This window comes from Gambusia affinis, linkage group LG11 (genome assembly GCF_019740435.1).
Source record: "Gambusia affinis linkage group LG11, SWU_Gaff_1.0, whole genome shotgun sequence".
NCBI lineage: Eukaryota > Metazoa > Chordata > Actinopteri > Cyprinodontiformes > Poeciliidae > Gambusia > Gambusia affinis.
The window spans coordinates 27,826,875-27,844,994 of record NC_057878.1 but is presented as its reverse complement, the minus strand read 5'-3'; the positions used below and the strand labels follow the sequence as shown (position 1 = coordinate 27,844,994).

Here is an 18,120-nt window from a genome sequence, read left to right as displayed (position 1 = left end):
CCACCTGTTCGCTCCTGGACAACACGGCGGGGAAAACATGCAGACGATTCGCTCACACTCGCCGACTACGTCCAACCCTCCAAATATAGCCCAACGCCCACCGGATAATCACCCTGCATGCTCCAGATGGGCCGTTTTCCTTTCTCTCATCCCTTCACCTTATGACACTTCCCAGCATTACAACCTGATTTTTGGCTTAAAGAAATCAGAAAGTAGCTATAGGGCTGGGATTTTTCCTAAATTATAATTTATTTTTAAACTTTCAGTCGGATTTGCTGAAAGATTGTGAAAAATGTTCAAGGTTGTAAAAACATCAGAAAACACCTGCACCTTACAACGTTTGATTGATTTGTTAGCATAAATAAGCAGCAGCATCCTGCACAGGTACATCCAGACTTTATACCAGACAGTTTTTGTGATTTTAGTGGAGGACAGACGCGTCGTGTGGATGATCTGAGCGCTCAGCGGCTCGGAGCGAAACACGTTGGCTAATATTAGCAGTGATGTCTTGCTGTGTAACAGGAGAGACGCTGGGCCTGCGAGCATCACAAAAATCTGAGGCCAGGCACATTCCTCTGTATAAATAACCTGGGGGTCGGAGGACAAGAGGGCGGACAGAGAGACGTTCAGAGAGAGACGCAGCTTCGCTGAGTGATGGGACAGCTGGAGCCGCCGAGGATCCAGGAGTTTGAATAGAACTGAGCTGCTGTGAAGCTGAAATTCAAATTTTTAAACATCGAAGGTGGGAAAGTTCAACCCAAAGGATGGAGCTCTGAAAACAGCAGCAGTTTTCTGGCTTTTTACAGGAGGAAAATAAAAGAAAGATGGCTCTGATTGGTTGCTGTGGTTCGTCTTTTAAAACCTGTTTAGTTCAGTAACTGAACATTTTTTATATTTTCTTTAATTGTTTTTTTTGTTTTTGTAGTAGGAAGGCTGATACATCACAAAAATAAGACATTTGACTCATAAATATTAAAGATGTGACTTTTATCTGCCAGATCTTTTTACCTACGACCTTCTACAATGAAATAACACTGATTTATAACTTAAATTTAGGAGCTTTTTTACTTAAATGATTCATAGGTTAGCGTTAGTTAGCTTAGCATAACTAAACTATTTAAAATATAAAGAGTGCTGCTTATCTTACTGTAATTTTTAACATTTTTAATCATTTTCCAGCCAGTTTTGGAGTTTGAAGATGTTAAAATTAAATTCACATTCTATAATATGTTCTACTGTGACAACATGAGAATGGAGGCGAAGCTTAAGGAAAATCTGGTTTCTGATCAGAAAGTTTGGCCTCCGCAGCCTCCTGGGTCAGACACTGAAAAACGGAGAGCAGCTTTGGATCAATCAGCTGTTTAGGAAATTATTTATTCCCAGAAAGAATCACAGAAATCAAACCTTTCCACTGGATACTCACGTCAAGCAAAGATGCATCTGACACCAAAAAAACATGCAAAACTGAATCTGGGTTTGACTTGAAAAGGAAAAATAAACCTGATTCTGGAGATAAAGGGAGTCAACATAGAGATACTTCTTCTGATTTAGGTAAAGGTTGGTTATATGATAAAATTATTAAATGTTTCCAGTAATGATTTATGTTTACAGCTAAAATCTCCCAATTATTTGCATCCTACAGGCAGCAGGTTGGATTCCAAGGAGTTAAAACTTAGTAGCAATAACTGGGATTATTTAGCCTGAGAGACCACAAAAACAAAATATCTAGTGATAAGATAGATATTTACTTAGAAGCTAAATATCTCACTAAATATTTAGTTAGCAAGCTAACTTTTTAGCTTGGGACCAAGTATTTTAAATATGCATATTTAGCTCGAAAGCTAAATAACAAAACAACTAGAAATGTACCTCCAAACATCAAGTTACATGTTTAATTTTAGTAAGCTAACTGTTTAGTTTATTTAGTTTGTACGCTACATATTGAGTTTGAGAGCTAAGTATTTAGCCAGTAAACTAAACGTAAGTTTGAATTTAGTTTTATTAGGAAGCTACATATTTAGTTAGATCCCATTGAGTTGGAAGCTAAATCTTTAATTAGCAGGATAAACATTTAGTTTGAAGCTAAATATTAGTAAGTAGGCTAAATACTTAGGCACCGAATCAACTAAATATGTAGCCTTAATCAAACATATTTAGCTTTAAGCTAATTATCAAAATAAATATTCAACTAGAAGCTAACTACTGAATATTTAGCCTGCGGACTAAATGTGTATTTTGGCTAAGTAACCCTGATAATTTCTGGCTCCTAAATAGGAAATTAGTTTGGATTATTGTGATTATTGACCTGAAGCTGAAACTCTGACTTGTCTGGTGCTTTAATGAAACCATTAATAGAGTCCTTATTGTGAACGTTATGAGTATTCTGAGGAATCCTGATTTACGGTCCGTTTAGTGCTTTAGCCCGGACAGTAATACGGGCTCCTGGATGTGTGTAGCATGTTGGGGTGTAAGCTAGCAGAACCGTTACCTTCACCCAGATCCAGGACGGCCAGCACGGCGCTGGTCCGGGCTTCTCCCAGGTGATTGTTGGCGATGCAGGTGTAGAGACCAGCATCGCTGGGCTTGCAGTCCCTAATCCACAGGCCTCCGTACTCCTGGTTATCCATGTTGAGCAGCTCGTCGTTGTGGTACCAGTACAGGGACGGCTGGGGGTCCCCAACCACGGTCACCTTCAGGCGGATGTCACAGCCAGTTCCCACCGCGGCGTTCCTCATTTTCCGGATGAAAACGGGAGGAGACGGGTCGGGATGGCCGGGGCCCCGGGATTCGGGGACTACCTGCTCCAGGGCCGTTTTGGACCGTTTGGGTGGGATGATGGGACTTTGGGGCGCTGCTGCTTCATCGGCCCCCTTCTTCAGGGTCATTGCTACGTCAGATTTTCTCATGGTTGGACGTCTAGGCGAGTTAATACTTAGGGCCTAAAATCAACAGGTCCAGTTATAATCCATCCATTTGACTCCAGGCAGAAACACAAAAACTTTAGTAACATCTGTGCAGTTGTTAAATATTCTAAAACTGATGCTATATGGTGTCGGCTGTCTGAAAAAGTAATTGTTGATGAGCAGGTAATCAGGCAGGACGGAGACAGCGACCACTGCCTGAACAGAGGTATTTTTAGGATAAGACGCACCAGATCATGTTGCATTAACAGCAGCTCCTTTGACTTCTCTTGGAACTGACAGCTTTGATTTTCCAACCTCGTTTTTATCCCAACTTTCTCTTTCTCTTGTTTTTACCTCTTCCCAGTGGAGTTCCTCCCAAACTAAGGTGGACAAGTCTTCATTGAGATTCCTTGAGATTGGCTTCGTCCAAGGACCAGATCCTACCTGACAAGTTGCACCGTGACCCCCTGCCGTCACCGCTTCTTGTCCCGTAAGTTAAATCAGCACACTCATGATTTCCCCCTACCTTTGCCAGTCAGTCTGGAGGGGGAAATGGCGGTCAGAGCCCCACGAACCACACAGCGACAGCTGCTTGGTCCGTCTGCCCACTCCAAGCAAGGCTCCCGCCCTCCGCGTCATTTTTAGCCAACCTGAGTTCAGAAGAACATGGTGCAACACTTTGGGGCACGCTGGAAAGAGTGGAGAGTGGCAACAATTTGGGTTACTTGTCCTGTCATAAGAGAAAAAAATGGGAGTTTAATTTTCAAATTCATAATTTATAAATGTCAGCTTTAAACTAAATGTTTAAATAGCATGCTAAATAGTTAGCTATCAAGCTAAACTTAGCTTCAAACTAAGTATTTAGTTAGCAAGCTACATTTCAGCACCAAACTAAATGTTTAGTTTGAAAGCTAACTATTTGCCTCAAAAACTAGATATTTATGAACTAATTGAAAATTTTGCTAGCTCAGAGTCAGCTAAATAATTAACTCCAGACTAAATATTTAGCTAGTTAAGAGCTAGCTATATATAAATATACTGCTAGCTAAATAATTATTTAGCTAGCTAATTTTTATATTTTATCAAAATTGGCGTGATTATTGAACATAGTTACCTTACCTTTAGCTCCTAGGTAGTTAGCTAAATTTTAGCTTTAAGCTAAGTATTTAGCTAGCTAACTATTTAGCACCAAATATAACTTGATATTTAGATCTGAGATCTTTAAATATTTAGTTATCTCAGAGTTGGCTAAATATTTAGCTCCAAATTTAATATTTAGCTAACAAGCTATATATTTAACTACAAATTGAAAATGTAGGTATGAAGCTAATTTTAGCTCCAAAGTAATTATTTTGTCAGCAGCCTGAGTATTTAGCTAAAATGTTTTTATTGGAGCAAGCTAACTCTTTAGCTCCAAGCTAGATATTTGGCTCTGAGCTAATTAAACGTCTAACTAACTCAGATGGCAGCTAGATTGTTTATTTGTATCTCCATTAGGGTTAAATATTTTGCTTGCTAACTAAGTATGTAGTTTGGAGTAAAATAGTATCCTGACTCCCATTTTTCTTACCTGCATTGAGACCTTAAACTGCAGATTTGGTGGTTTGTCACAAGGTGGCAGTGTGACTGTTTCTACATCAGTTTCACATCTGTGGGATCAGTTTAAGGTGAAGAGGAAAGAAAAAAGCATGTTGACATCTGACTGCGTTGTAACATCTTGCATCAGAAATAGCAACTTCTGTTTTTGGTTTCCTCACTAACCAATAAAAATAACAGCTGATCGATGATTTGACTCAGAGCTGCTTTTTTTAACCACATGACAAGAAACTGAGTGCTTGTTTCAACTTTAATGAAGTTTCTTGGCCATACAGAAATTAGATATTTAATATGTACAATACAACAAGCTAGCTTCATTTGAAACTATTTAGTAATAACAACAGCAGATAAAAATAGTTTTATATTTACACAAAATCAGATTCATAAAAGACCAACATATATTTCACAGCTTCTTGTGCATCTGTTGGTGTTTTTTCTTTATTTTTTTTTTTTAGCATTTTGTCTGTCTGGACATTGTGATGCTGTGAGCTAGTTATGAAATATTTTCACAACTTATCCTAAATGTTGTCAGATCTGGTTTTCCCACCTTTCACTAAGATATAAGATATAATATAACAGGCAACACAAATGCATAGCTGAGTAGAAATCAGTGTACCAAAACTTAGCCCAACAGGCCTGCGTTTTAAAAAAAACAATATTTAATTACATCAGTTAGTCGTATTTGAGTAACTGATGAACTTAGAGCTTTTCTTGTTATTCTTTAATTTTCTCATTTATTCACATCAATGTTTTCATGTGTCCTTAAAATAAAAGTATTTTCACCTAAATTTATATTTTTGTGTAATGATATGATTTAAAAAAAATACTAAATCAGATTTTTTGATCTGTTACTCAGTCATAATTTTACCAAATACATTTTTACTTTAGTTTGAGTAATTTTGTGGACTGTTACTTTTACTTTTACTTGAGTAAAGAAATGTTGAAGTACTGCTGATGTTATTGCAGTTTAATTTTTGGTACTTTTACCCACTTCTGCAAAAATGTTCCCAGCTTAAGTTAAGAAAGCCTTTCTTCTGGTAGCATAAATACAATGAAATGTACATCAACACATAGGAAACTTATTTATAAAAGGCAAAGAAGTTTTAAAGGCAACTAGAAGTAAAAAAAAAATGTGCAGAAAGTCCAGCAAATATTTGAAGTTAAAGCTTCACTTGGTAACTTTTATAAAAAAAATATGTTTTTTATATATTTGTTAAAGTTATCGTGATGTCATGACAGTTTATGAGACAAATAATTTGTGAAAGAATGGAAACGTCCTCCCACTTCTAACTGTAGTTAGCACAGCCACTGATAATTGCAGATAAACCGTTTTATGTAACTGTAACTTGTTTCTCCTCCATTAACACGTTGATCAAACCATACACAAGCTTGATTGTCAGCGCTAAGACTCTTCTCTTGGCTTTGATTGCTTTTTTTTGGACTGATAGCAGTGCGTTGTTTTCAGATGGCAATAGTAGCTCAGGGAGGAGATGGAGAAGACTGATAACAGCCCATACACAAGGTTGATTGACAGACCGCCTCCTGACTCTGATTGGCTGTTTTTGGTCAGCAGTAGCTGAGGGAGGACGAGGAGGAGCTTGACTTTTTCACAGATTATATTTCTCCTAAACTGTCACAACATGGTGACGGTTTCTACAAATATGTAAAAAACACTTTGGGAAAAGTTTCATCCTGCAGCTTTCAGTAACATTTTCACATGACTGTTGATGTGATTTCCGATGATATGGAAGACCTGCTGGCTCTGGAGATCGACGCCCGCTCCAACAGGCCCATCTTCCTCATTTTCTGCAGCAGCTTCTTCCTGAACTTCTCCCCAACAAACGCGTACAGCACCGGGTTGACGCAGCTGTGCAGCAGCCCCAGGCTCTGCGTGGCAAACATGGCCTGGTCCACCGCCGTCCTCTCCCGGCACCCGTACTCCACGATCTTCAGCCGGAAGAAGGTGTCCGCCATCACCGCCAGGTGGTACGGCGTCCAGCAGAGCAGGAAGGCGGCCACCACACATATGATGACCCTCATGGCGCGCTGCCGCTGGAAGCCACCGCGAATGTGGAGAAGCCGCTGGATGGTCACCCCGTAGCAGGGCAGCATGACGGCCAGCGGGATGACGAACCCCAAGGTGTGGCGGAGGACTCTGGTGGCCAGCCGCCACTCGTCGGCGCTGCTGGGGTTGTACTGCACTGCACACACCATGTGGGTTGTGTTTTGGGAAGGGAATGCGGAGCTGAAGAACCCCGGTAGGGACAGCAACCCACCGACAACCCAAACCACGACGCAGATAACCCAACTGCACACCTGGCGGTTTGCGCGGCGGGCCTCCATCGCCCGCACTATGACCATGTACCGGTCCATGCTGATGCAGGTCAGGAACAGGATGCTGGAGTAGAAGCTCAGCTCCTGCAGGACTGTGACGATTTTACACATAAAATCCCCAAACACCCAGCCGGAGGTGACGGAGGTGGCCCAGAAGGGCAGGGTGAAGGCCAGCAGGAGGTCTGCGACCGCCAGGTGGAGCAGGTAGAGGTCGGAGGGCATCAGCGCCTGCTTGCTCAGCCCGATCACCAACCCCACCACCAGATTCCCCGGAATGGCCAACAGGAAGACGAAGACGTAAAACAAGCAGGCGATCAGCATCATGACGTCCGGGAACCGGAAGTTGTCGCAGGGTTCGGTGGCCGGGTTCAGGTTGAACTCTGTGTAGTTGTAGGTGAAGTTCAGTTCTTCATAGATAGAGCTGAAGTCGTCAAAAAATGACGACGCGTTTGGATCTGAGGTCAGAAATGAAAAACCTTCAGTGGATGTTCAGGTTTGGTGTCAGTTCAAGTGAGGAACATAAATAATTAATTAACTTACGATTATATCCAATCAATTAACTAATTATGATGGTAAATTAGGATCAAACTAAGAAACTTTTTACAAATTTGAAATGATGAGAATAGTCATAATATTACAAGAATAAAGTCGAAATAATACAAATACAATATAAAATAGTCATAATATTATGGTAATAATGTTTTACGAGAATAAAGCCATATTTTAAAAATAAAGTTGCAGTAATGGGATTTTCTCATAATACTGCAACCTTATTCTCTTAATGTCATGTCTTTATTCTCGTAATTAATTGGTTTTAATTTTCTAAACTTTACCCCAATATTCAGTCGTAAGGCTAATAAAGTCTACTTAAACACTTTTGTATTGTAGTTTGGCCGCCATCCTGCAGATGGCGCCGACGATCACTAGCCATTTGATACAGAAACAAAGATGGCGGCCGAACTATAACGGGAAAACTAAAAACTTTTAAAATATAAGCTAGACAAACTGACCATTAATGTCGCTCCTAAAGCAGAAAGATCAACGTAACCTAACAAAAATTACTAATATGCTACAAAGGTGAGGATATGATAGAAAAGCATAATGCAGAAAAATCCGACGGTACTTCTGTATGAACATTTTCATCTTTTCTTTTTCCATCCTGAAACTGAATACATTCCTGTTTTGCTACATTTTTTTTAAATATGTCTGTGGTTAATAATGTGATAAAACCACAATTTTATGTTTATTCAGTCAGTATTTAATACAGATGACACAAAATAATGTGAGAATTGTATTATTTCTATTTAATTTACCATATTATGAAAAATGTAATGAAAAGACAGCCTGCCCTGTAAAACTCAGTTTTCTTTTTTAAAAAAAAGACCACTCATCAGTTAATCAATAAGATCAATTAACCTTAAATCAACTAATGAAATGATTACCTCGACTGAGGCTGAAATAAATACTCACCAGTAATCATGGTGTCTTGGCTGCAGAAGGTCACCAAATATGTCACAACTGGACAGGAGACAAAGCTTGTATCTGTCGACTCTCCTCCCATCAGACTCGCCTTCCTGTTCTTCATATTTTGATTTGCTCAACAGTCCTGACTGGGAAGTGTCTGCCTCTGTGGCAATGCTGAATATATTATACATTCTTCAATAAAACAGGCAAATAAAGGTTTGTTTTGTTGGGAAATAGATAAAAGTGTGTAATGTAAGAAAAATAAAATAACCCAACAAATTGGATTAAATTAAATCTGAAATCTGAAAAGAACTGGTGGATTTTAAGCTGAAATATAAAATAAAGTCATGCTTAGAGAAGAATGATCTCACTAATGAATTATGAGTTAATGTGAAAGAGAAACACCTGATGAAGGTATCAGGAGCAGCTGATTGAGTGACGTGTGATTCAGCAGTTTTTAAAAACAGATTTATCAGACGGGACTTCGCTGCCGGTCGGAGAGGAAGTCCCCGGCTCATGACATGTGTCTTTGTTGACACACGAGTTCATCACATTTCCTGCCGCACTTCTCATGTGTTTCAGCTCACAGTGTCACAAGTGTTGACAAACTCAAAACAAAAACCCAAAACGAGGTTAAACTTTTACAAGCATAAAATCTGACAATCAGACAGAAGTTTATGCATGTTAATTAGATTTAGTTCAAGAAATTAGACTGAAAGCAGGTCCAGATGTGAGGAAATACATGAAAGACAACAAGCCAAATATTTGTTTGTATTTCAGAAACTAAAACTGTTCAGAGAAACTCTGGAAGTTGATTTAAAAGTAGAAACTTCTGTTTGGCTCTTAACATCAGGAACTGGTTTCACAGTGAGAACAGCTTTTCCTTAAAACTCCAGTTCAAGTTGTGAAATACCTCGCTGGGTTTTACACAACCTGCATCTAATTTACATCATGAATGAGATCAACAGTATTTTATAAACTGCCCTTCAGAGGACTGAGTTCATACTTTAGCATATTTTACTATAGTAAAAATAAAAAGCAGTAGGAATAAAAAGTATTTGGTAAAAAGGCAACTGGGAAATGGATCCTAACGTTTGATTTAGTATTTTAAAAAATGATGTAATTACTCAAAAATAAAACTTTAAAGACTAAAATGAAAACACTAATACAAATAATACTGTTCAAACTAAAAAATGTCAGCAGAATAACTTCCATCAATGTTTTCAGGATAAACTTCATGAAACTGATACTTACAGTAGAAAATGTTCACCGTTTCCTCACTCGATCTCCAAACGGCTCATCAGGCTCTGCAGACACAAATTAACATTAGAACAAAGTTTGTAGCGATTCTTCAGAATAGTAAAGTGCAGTAAAACTATTTCTAAAAGTTTTCCAAAATGTAACTAAAGATTAGCTACTCACCTCTGATGCTAATGACACCATATTTTCCTAATCACAACCTTAAAGTTTAAAAGTTCAAACACGTCTGCTCTCTGGTGGCCATTCAAATGACTAAATATACTTTCTTTAGCTTAACCAAATGTTTAGATTGCTGGCTAAATATTTAGCTCACCAACAAGTCTGAAGCTAAATGGTTAGCTTGTATACTCAACATTTAAATCGGTATTTAGTTTGAAGCCAAGTATTTAGCTCAGTGTTTAATGACTGAGCTAAATATTTAGCTCACTTAGTAAATATCTGGCTGACTAGTTTAAAGGAAACTATTTAGTTTGCAAGCTAAATATTAAACTCACCATTTAGTTTGGCTAAATATTTATCTCCAAACTAAATTTCTAATTTGAATAGTTAGCTTGTAAAAAGCTAACTATTAATCTTTAAATTCTCAGCAACAAGACCACTTGAAGACTTTTGCTAAATTTTATGAACTTAAACTAAAAGGTTTGCCTGAATCTGGATGTTTGTCATTTCCTGTAAAACCAAAATAAAAGCAAAAGTTTGTGCTGTACAGAAAGTCTCATTTTAGGAAACATTTCCAGTCACCATCATGCCTTTGGGCCGGATTCTTGGTGTGCCACAGATGGCCCACGCACCCCATATTGGATTAAAATGAATGTTTCCACTGTACAATTAAAGTTTTTAATAATCGTTAGATCTTAGTCTCAAAACAAGATATTAGATAATTATGGAGCAGTTATAAGTAATCAGAAGAAATTGGTGTTTATTGCACATTTTAAATTTTAATAAGTAACTAAGGTGTTTATCTTTTAAATTTGTGTTTTGTGGGCTCTCAGGTTTTCGAAGCAGCTTAAACTTGGAGAAAGTGTGAGAGAGAGAAGCTACAGATGCTCAGAGGGGAAGCGACGCTCAAAGGGACAAAAGGTTTAAGTGCTTGGTGCAACAAAGGATGTGAGGAAACTTGGGGTTAATGTTAAGCAACGCGTTGCTGCAAAATGGTGCACTTGTTGACACTTCCAGAGAAAAACAACTAAAAGAGGGGGAAATAAAAAAACAAAACAATTCATGTTCTTGACACTAGATGGTGCTGAAGAGTTGAAACTGAGAAAGTTTATTTGTGGCACTTTGGTGGCCGGAAACATACAGATGTTTAACCAACAACATTTTATTGGTGAAAGGTAAAGTATTTAACTGTAAGTTGTGAAGACCAGACGCCATTGGAGTCAGTGAACCCAACATGTCCAGGTTTGACACCAACAGCTTCTGGAAGCAGAAAGAAACCCAAATATGGCAGCATAATTAAGATTTACTTGAACCGTTGTGTCCGATCGTTGGTCCGTGATAAAAATAGAAAGGTACAGTTCAAGGCAAAACAAACAAACAAGAAAACCATGGTTTATGGAGAGGAAATAGTCATTCTGTACGGCTATGATTAAAATCTTACAGCTGACGTGTTTTCAGAGTCACTTCAGATATGGTTGAACGCATTCTCACCCACTTAAGGCCTTTTCCACTTGGAGAAAATAAAGAGGGAACACCTTTTCCTGACTTAAATCACAGCCACGCTTCAACATAAATTAAGAGAAGAAAGTGCATCAAGTGTTCAAGTAGGATGTGTTCTCTGAAAGAAGGAGGGAGGGAGAGATAACACTGGAAAACTACAGTCAGGTCTCCATCCAAGATGGCCGACACCGTAGCTCTGGCGCTTAATCACTAAGACAAAATGATGCGTCTGACTACCGAGGCTGTATAAAACCATTCATTATTGGGAAGGCCGTCACCGGCGGAGGAGGAACCAGGACCAAACCAATCGCTTTCATCTCTTGGCGCGTCGCGGATCCCTGCCGTTGCTAATGGTGACGGAGGACTTTGTAGTTGTAGGGGGCCCGCTGGCGTTGACAGGCGGCGCGCCGTTGCCTGCCGTCGACCGTCCGTTAGAACGACCGGCGTTGCCAAACGTTGGGTCACGGGGAGCGCCGGAGGTCGGGTTGTTGGCAAACGGCGGCATGGCGCCGTTACCTGTGGGACAAAAGAACACAAAAGTGACGGAAACTTGAGAAACTACAGAAATTCAGGGTAAAAGCAAATAAAAGCAGGAGTTACGAACTAATCTCACTGATCTACAAGTTGATTTACTACGTTATTAAAATAATATTTAGAGTTTTCCTGGAGGCCATTTTTAAAAGAAAAGCCCAAAATAAACCGAACCCACTGACCTGGTGGAGCAGCGGTACCTGAATTCTGATTGGGCGGAGAGTTTCCTCTCTGGTTCTGGTCAGGCTTTCCCTGTTTGGAAGACAAAATGTTAGACTTCTCAAAGTTACTGAAAATATTTAAATGCTACAATAATCTATATAATTTACCGAATATTCACTGAAACGCAAAGCATCCTGGGAGAGGAAAAGCTATAGATGCTCAACCTCACAGCTAGCTAGGAAAGTTGGTGGAATCAACCAACTCTCACTCTCTGGTTGCCTAGCAACAACCTGCTGGGTAATTAGACCAGCAGCAGTTTGAAGGTTCCCCAGCGTGTCTCCTAACCACTTAGAAATGAAAAAACAACGTAGTGGAGAGAAAACTGGATAAGACAGGAAAGACCATGTCACGGTTTGACTGCAATACGGATATTTTTAAAAACTTACTAATCAATAATTATAAATATTGACCAATATGAAACATTTATATCATGATACGTTTTCAGCCTTATTGTCCAGCCCTGCAGATCGTTGTGTTTTAGTTACTCAGAACCAAAAAGTCTCACATTAAAAAAATAAAGAAATAAGAATAAGATCAACGTCAGCGTAGCGTGACCTGTAGGAGGTTTCTGGGCGGACGGGTCGGTACTCACAGACTTGTTCTGCTGGTTAGCCTGCGCTAGCAGCTCTGGGTTTGGTTCGCTGAAGTTGGGCACCTCAGAGTAGACCATGCAAAACCTGGGAAAGAAAAACTGACTTAAACTAAAATCAAACAAAACACTCCAAAACCGAATCAACCAAGTTCATTTGTACAGTGCATCCAGAGTCCCTTATGTCATAAAAACAGAAGAATAAGAAATCATAAACAACGTACAGTCAGAGAAACTAGCAACAAACTTTCTGATGAGTGCAAATACTCAGTGAAACATTTTAAAACTTTAATCAGTATATCCAGGTAAATTGGAGTGGTTTGCCAAATAGTGACTCTTGTGTATTTAATGTCTTATAGCTGCTTAATAACTGTTTATCATATTAGATTTATAAAAGAGAAAGTGTAAATATGTTTCATACTAATGAACATAACCCTGTAATTTGTGTATGTGTCCGTTTTCCCACCACGTGTATATACTGTATTTATATTTTACGTTCATTTTGTAAAGATTTTTATATTTATTCTGTCAATTTAAGGCTCCATAACTTAATTTCCAGTTTGTAAAATTGGAAGTGGATGTATGAATGGCAAAAGTTACAAATCAAACTATAACCGAATACTTTTTTCACACATTAAATGTACAATTATTGGAAAACATTTAGAAAGATGAATGATTATATCTTTGATTGCATCAAAATGCTCATACTAAATGGCAACTCATTTATTTATTTTTTTTGTCAATAAACTAATGAAATAAATCACTGAGTGACCAGATTGGAGCTGCTAAATATATAGTTTTGTCATTTTTGTCCACAACCGCAGCTGCAAATGTATTGCAGGCTGTCGTCATTCAGGAACCATTAAAACCAGTTAGCAATAATTAATTTTTGTTTACTTTTATGCACAAACTTTAAAAAAAGATATTGCTGACCAACATCCTGAAGCTAATAGAAAGTGACGGCTAACATTAACGTTGCAATATTACATAATATCTCCTGGACAATGCAAATGAGTTTAATGTTCATTTTGGTTTCATAAATGTCAAATACATAGTGATAAAATGCTTCAGTTTCACAATTCAATTGTACACTATCCAGGAATAATTTTGAGATAGTAAGGAAACGGCAAAGGGGCTAAATGAGTTGGAGTAACTCGATCTTTTTGGTTCAACATGGCACTGCACTCAATTTTGTGTTTATTAATAAACAATCTGTAGAGAAGACCACCAGGGCTGAACTTCTAATGTCTGAAAAAAGGAAGCCAACATCTCTGCAGACCCCACACATACTGGACATAAATTGTATTGTCATCTTAATGCCTGACTGGTTGACTATTCTGATGTGAAATAAAGCAGAGTGGTAGCTGAAGAAGAACTGTGATGTGAATTAAAAGCTATACCAAACACTGTTTTTTTGTATTTAATGAAATTTCTAAGGAGATACTCACTCTCCAATCTTCTGAAGATCCCCCCCTCTTCCAGTGTAAAGGGTCAGGCATCCTTTCCATATGGATGCATACCTTCAAAACAAAGCATTAATCATCTGTAGACAGTTGAATTAATTTAAGCAAACGCAGCTTCAGCGACAGACCTACCCTCTGGTGAGTTTGATGATATCTCCGGGCTGGATGAGACTCCCCAGTTCGTCCCACACCGAGATGGCGATGCTCCCGCTCTTATCCGCCACCTTACAGGACCTCACCTCATGGCCATCTTTCGTTTTGGTCACTCGTCCTGAGAGAAGATTAAAAAAAAACGATTAAAAAGTCAGAAGTCAATGGTAGACAGCAGAGCTCCCGGTACTGTGACCGAGTTCTAGCTCGGTCCCTTTAAGAGACACAAACCCGAGTGGACGTGGGGATAGAGGGGGCTGCTTTAGCCTCACAACTCACCGATCTCCAACACGATGAACACAATATTCAGGTTCTTAGACCCCGGTTTCACGTCCTTAATCAGGAACAAGGCCTCATTAGAAGGTGCTGCCATCATTGGTTAGCCTCTGTTAGCCTCCTCTCTCTCTCTCCTTCGGTTTGCCTTTCAGCCGTTACTGTTAGCCTTAGCGATGCTAGTTAGCCTGCTAGTCGCAGCCCTGTTCCATAAAAATAAACGGCTTTAAACTGCCCCCAACTTTTCAGATTCGGGACGGTTCCATTCAGAGTTACGCGGTTAATGAGCCCATAAATAACACCAGTTGGTGATTGCCGTCCCCAGCAGCACCAGTTGTTAGCGGAATGCTTGTTAGCTCGCAGTTAACTAGCTACCTTCGGCTAGTTTCAGGATGCATTATATGAGCCGTTCTGTCCCGACTATCGCCATAACTGTTTCATTCTTCACATAACACCAACTAAAATGCTAAACACGTATTAACAATATATTAATGTATCAGTTTTATGAGGCTGGAGTGTCTAAAATACCCCCGCAGGCAGAAGAAGCTGAAGTTAGAAAGATTTTAACCCCAGCCTGCTGCCAGAGTGAGGAAACACCATCTCTGACCCTGAACCGCTTATACAGCTGCCCTGATGCTTCCTTTGTGTGGCTCAGATTATATGGAGCTATTTCAGCTTTGTTAACCGTAGGCTGACCTGATGCTTTGCTATAACTCTAACCGAGTTAAATTACCCCTGAAAGCTCGGGATTATAGTGTTCTGGATGTTAGCCCCTCCTGGGCCGAACTAACAAAGCTAACTATTAAAAGCCTGAGCCAGCTGCTTACAGTACCGACTTTTCCCTCCCTTCTATAATGCCCCAAAAACTACGTTACCGTAGTCTGCCGGTGACTTTTTATACCGCTTGGACCGTACCATTATCGACTTAACAGGAGGGGGTTCAGTTCACCCGCACCGCAGCCCCACACGAGTTCAAGAGCCGTGACGATCTTAGGCATAGACATGAATACGCTCTTGGGGATGTACGTCAACGTGGCTGCCATATTTAAAGTGGCGTTTGTAGCAACACAGGCAGAGGAGCGTAGTTTTAAGTTTCGTTAAAACAAAACGTATTTTCTTGTTTTCATGACACATAAAAATACGTTTCTCTGACAAAAGCATGAATGAGCTCCCTTTGTTTCTTCTCTCGCGAGGTGTTGCCATTTAACTGTTACAAGCTTAGTTTAAACAAGATAATATTTTCGTTTTAATTAAAATAGTTTTATAACAATACTTAACACTGGTTATAGCAAGTTTTATATTTCGTCAAAATAGGAATATAGTGAATAATTTGAAAATAGTGTGTTTATTATCACTATTTCACAATATATATCACTCCAAAGTTATTTAAATGTATCGCTGCATATAAAAATGGTTCATTCTAATTTCGAAGCAGGTTCATATTTGTAGTCAAGCAAATCTTGCCACTCGCAGTAGGGTCACAGTTTTGTGTACCACGGGTTTCAACTCGAGAAAAGGATGCGAGATTTCAGCAAGAGGAATCTTTATTAACGTTGTAATCACGGTTATTCCCTAAAACAGCTCAGTAATGAGTTTAATCATTCGGGTGAGTTTTTGTCATTACGTCATTTTTATATAGGGTTAATAAACCAGAATGTGTTGTGAAAGCTTGTTGCAATTTAAATTCTTTGAAATCCGACCGGGAAATTAAAAAGTAAATCGTCACGAACAGGATTCGAACCTGTGCGGGGAAACCCCATTGGATTTCGAGTCCAACGCCTTAACCTCTCGGCCACCGTGACAGTACAAACTATGGGTGTACGAGGTGAACATATCTACGATACCAGTTAGTGAAACGTGGATGGGATTTTTTGGGGGGGTTTTTTTGTACATTCACTCGTTTTTAGCATTTGCACAAATATTGGTGAGGTGTAACGTGAAGAGGACGCGCAAGATGTAATGCGGTATTTCAAACACTAGAGGGAGACAAACACCATCCGATCGACGTCTATGTTGGGTAGATAACGTTCACACGTTATTGTGTTTTTCCGCGTTGCGATCATGAACTTCAACGTGTTTTATGGGGGTTTTTATACACCAAGCTATTGGGAAAAGGAAGGAAGACGTGGTTTTCAGGACTTCATACAAATAATTTCAAATGCCGTTACAACTACGGATCTCAGATTAGATCGAAAAGAATTTTCAAGCCTTTTCACAGATTCTCAACCAGATTTAGAGTCTAATTAACACATACTTGAATCTAAACCATCCCATTGCAGATGTGGCTCCAATATTGGCACTGTTGTCATACCAGTAGATGGATCTCCACTCCAGTCTCTAGTGAATAACAAGCTTTCCTCCAGAAATATTTAGTTCAAATCCACTCCACCTTCCTTGAGCCGACTGAGGAAAAGCATAACTTATCATAACATTGCCACTGCCATGTTTCACTGTGGACATGGTATTCAGATTTAGTGGGTTAATTTTCCTTCATATGTAGCGGTTTTAATGTTCATTTAATGAGAAACTGGCAAACCACGAATAATTAATGCTGTATAAGGACAAATTATCCATAATAAGCGGGTTAAATGGTTTCAGATAACATCTGAAAGATACTGAGAACAAAGCAAAGATCTGCAGTCTTGTCTGTCTCGTCTTTTTTCCTGCTTGTCTTTGTTCTGCCAGAAAGATGAGCAGAAGAGACGACAGATCGAGTCTTTAATTCCTCATTTGAGAAAAGGAGGGATAAATGTTTGTTCCTTTACATATAAATGCTGCGATTCCTGTAAATAAAGGAGAAATTTTGCACTTTCATGATTTCTGCCTCAGTAAAGATATTACATCATACAGTCAAGGACTGTCAGGTAGATAATACCAGGATTAGTAATCTGGTAATCTGGTTTTGGGGCCAGAGGCTGTCAGGCTTGGAGACAAGATTTTTTTTTTTCTCTTGTTATTCTTCATAGTGCAAGTGGAAGCAACAAATACACTGCAAAATGCAACATTTGACCAAGTTTTTTTGTGTTTTCTAATGCAAATGTCTTAGTATTCTTGTAATAAGAAAAGAAGTAACTCTGTAAAAAGATATTGGAGTCTGTTTGAGTCAATAACTCTGATTCCACTGGCAGATTGTTCCACTTATAACACGGAAAAATGTCTCATTATAAGTTGAGGGTGTCCAAAGTGTGGCTCAGAGGCCTTTTGTGGCTCTAATAACAATTATTATTTGGCCTCTGACTGCAGTTCATGAATGCTACAAATTTGGTTCCCCAGTGGAAACGTTTATATTGATTTTAGCACAAGATGTTTTCTGACATTTGCTTTTAATTTCCCAGTAAAAAATAATAAAATAAACAAACAAACAAACAAAAAACTACAGCACCTGTCTTCTATTAGTCTTGATTAATAAAATGGGTTCTGAAGAACGTTTTCCTTTTCGTTGGTGGAAAAATTTCTAGACTAAATAACCTGAAACAGTGAGGAAACACTCGACCTTTTATTGAGATAAAAAAAAGTTACCAGTTTAATTTTTTGATGAGGATTTAAATAAAATGGCAAAAAAACCCAAAATGGCCACCAAGTATTTTCAACTTCGGGTTGCAAAAGGTTTGATTATAACAGGATTACATCCAGGACGATATAATCTGCCAGTTTTTCATCAATATTAAGTAATTAT

At 38.9% G+C, this 18,120-nt stretch overlaps 3 protein-coding genes and 1 non-coding gene across 7 annotated transcripts in view; all 4 read right to left on the bottom strand.

Moving 5' to 3' along the window:
* The window catches only part of spegb (striated muscle enriched protein kinase b), a 40,943-nt gene extending 37,428 nt beyond the window's left edge, over positions 1-3,515 (bottom strand). For 3 of the 4 annotated variants that reach the window (XM_044132488.1, XM_044132489.1, XM_044132490.1), the window contains exons 1-2: positions 3,152-3,515; positions 2,489-2,939 (exon numbers count right to left, since the gene is read on the bottom strand). In XM_044132488.1, the coding sequence (XP_043988423.1) occupies positions 2,489-2,939; positions 3,152-3,166 (466 nt within the window). In that variant the 5' untranslated portion in view covers positions 3,167-3,515. The remainder of the gene's footprint in view (positions 1-2,488; positions 2,940-3,151) is intronic. The other variant, XM_044132491.1, reaches the window with a different exon arrangement.
* Positions 3,516-4,742: 1,227 nt separating this feature from the next.
* On the bottom strand, positions 4,743-9,566 carry LOC122840233 (C-X-C chemokine receptor type 2-like). The gene is made up of 3 exons (XM_044132494.1): positions 9,552-9,566; positions 8,304-8,471; positions 4,743-7,288 (listed from the first exon to the last, which is right to left on the bottom strand). The coding sequence occupies exons 2-3, from the start codon at positions 8,416-8,418 to the stop codon at positions 6,213-6,215; spliced, it is 1,191 nt and encodes a 396-aa protein (XP_043988429.1). The 5' UTR covers positions 8,419-8,471; positions 9,552-9,566; the 3' UTR covers positions 4,743-6,212.
* A 1,235-nt stretch (positions 9,567-10,801) lies between these two features.
* nabp1a (nucleic acid binding protein 1a) lies at positions 10,802-15,414 on the bottom strand. The gene is made up of 6 exons (XM_044132495.1): positions 14,451-15,414; positions 14,154-14,292; positions 14,007-14,078; positions 12,562-12,646; positions 11,930-11,999; positions 10,802-11,732 (listed from the first exon to the last, which is right to left on the bottom strand). Exons 1-6 carry the CDS (start codon positions 14,545-14,547, stop codon positions 11,530-11,532), a joined length of 666 nt encoding a protein of 221 aa, XP_043988430.1. The 5' UTR covers positions 14,548-15,414; the 3' UTR covers positions 10,802-11,529.
* A 750-nt stretch (positions 15,415-16,164) lies between these two features.
* trnas-cga lies at positions 16,165-16,246 on the bottom strand. The gene has a single exon. It is a non-coding gene; the product is annotated as a tRNA-Ser (tRNA).
* Between the last annotated feature and the right edge of the window lie 1,874 nt (positions 16,247-18,120).

Excerpts from the sequence above, each read along its gene's own strand:
- nabp1a (XM_044132495.1), bottom strand. The coding sequence starts at position 14,547 with ATGATGGCAGCACCTTCTAATGAGGCCTTGTTCCTGATTAAGGACGTG. Across the intron at positions 14,293-14,450 it reads GTTCATCGTGTTGGAGATCG|GACGAGTGACCAAAACGAAA; the intron begins GTGAGTTGTGAG and ends ATCTTCTCTCAG. Across the intron at positions 14,079-14,153 it reads ATCATCAAACTCACCAGAGG|GTATGCATCCATATGGAAAG; the intron begins GTAGGTCTGTCG and ends TTTGTTTTGAAG.
- LOC122840233 (XM_044132494.1), bottom strand. The coding sequence starts at position 8,418 with ATGAAGAACAGGAAGGCGAGTCTGATGGGAGGAGAGTCGACAGATACA. Across the intron at positions 7,289-8,303 it reads CCAAGACACCATGATTACTG|ATCCAAACGCGTCGTCATTT; the intron begins GTGAGTATTTAT and ends TTCTGACCTCAG.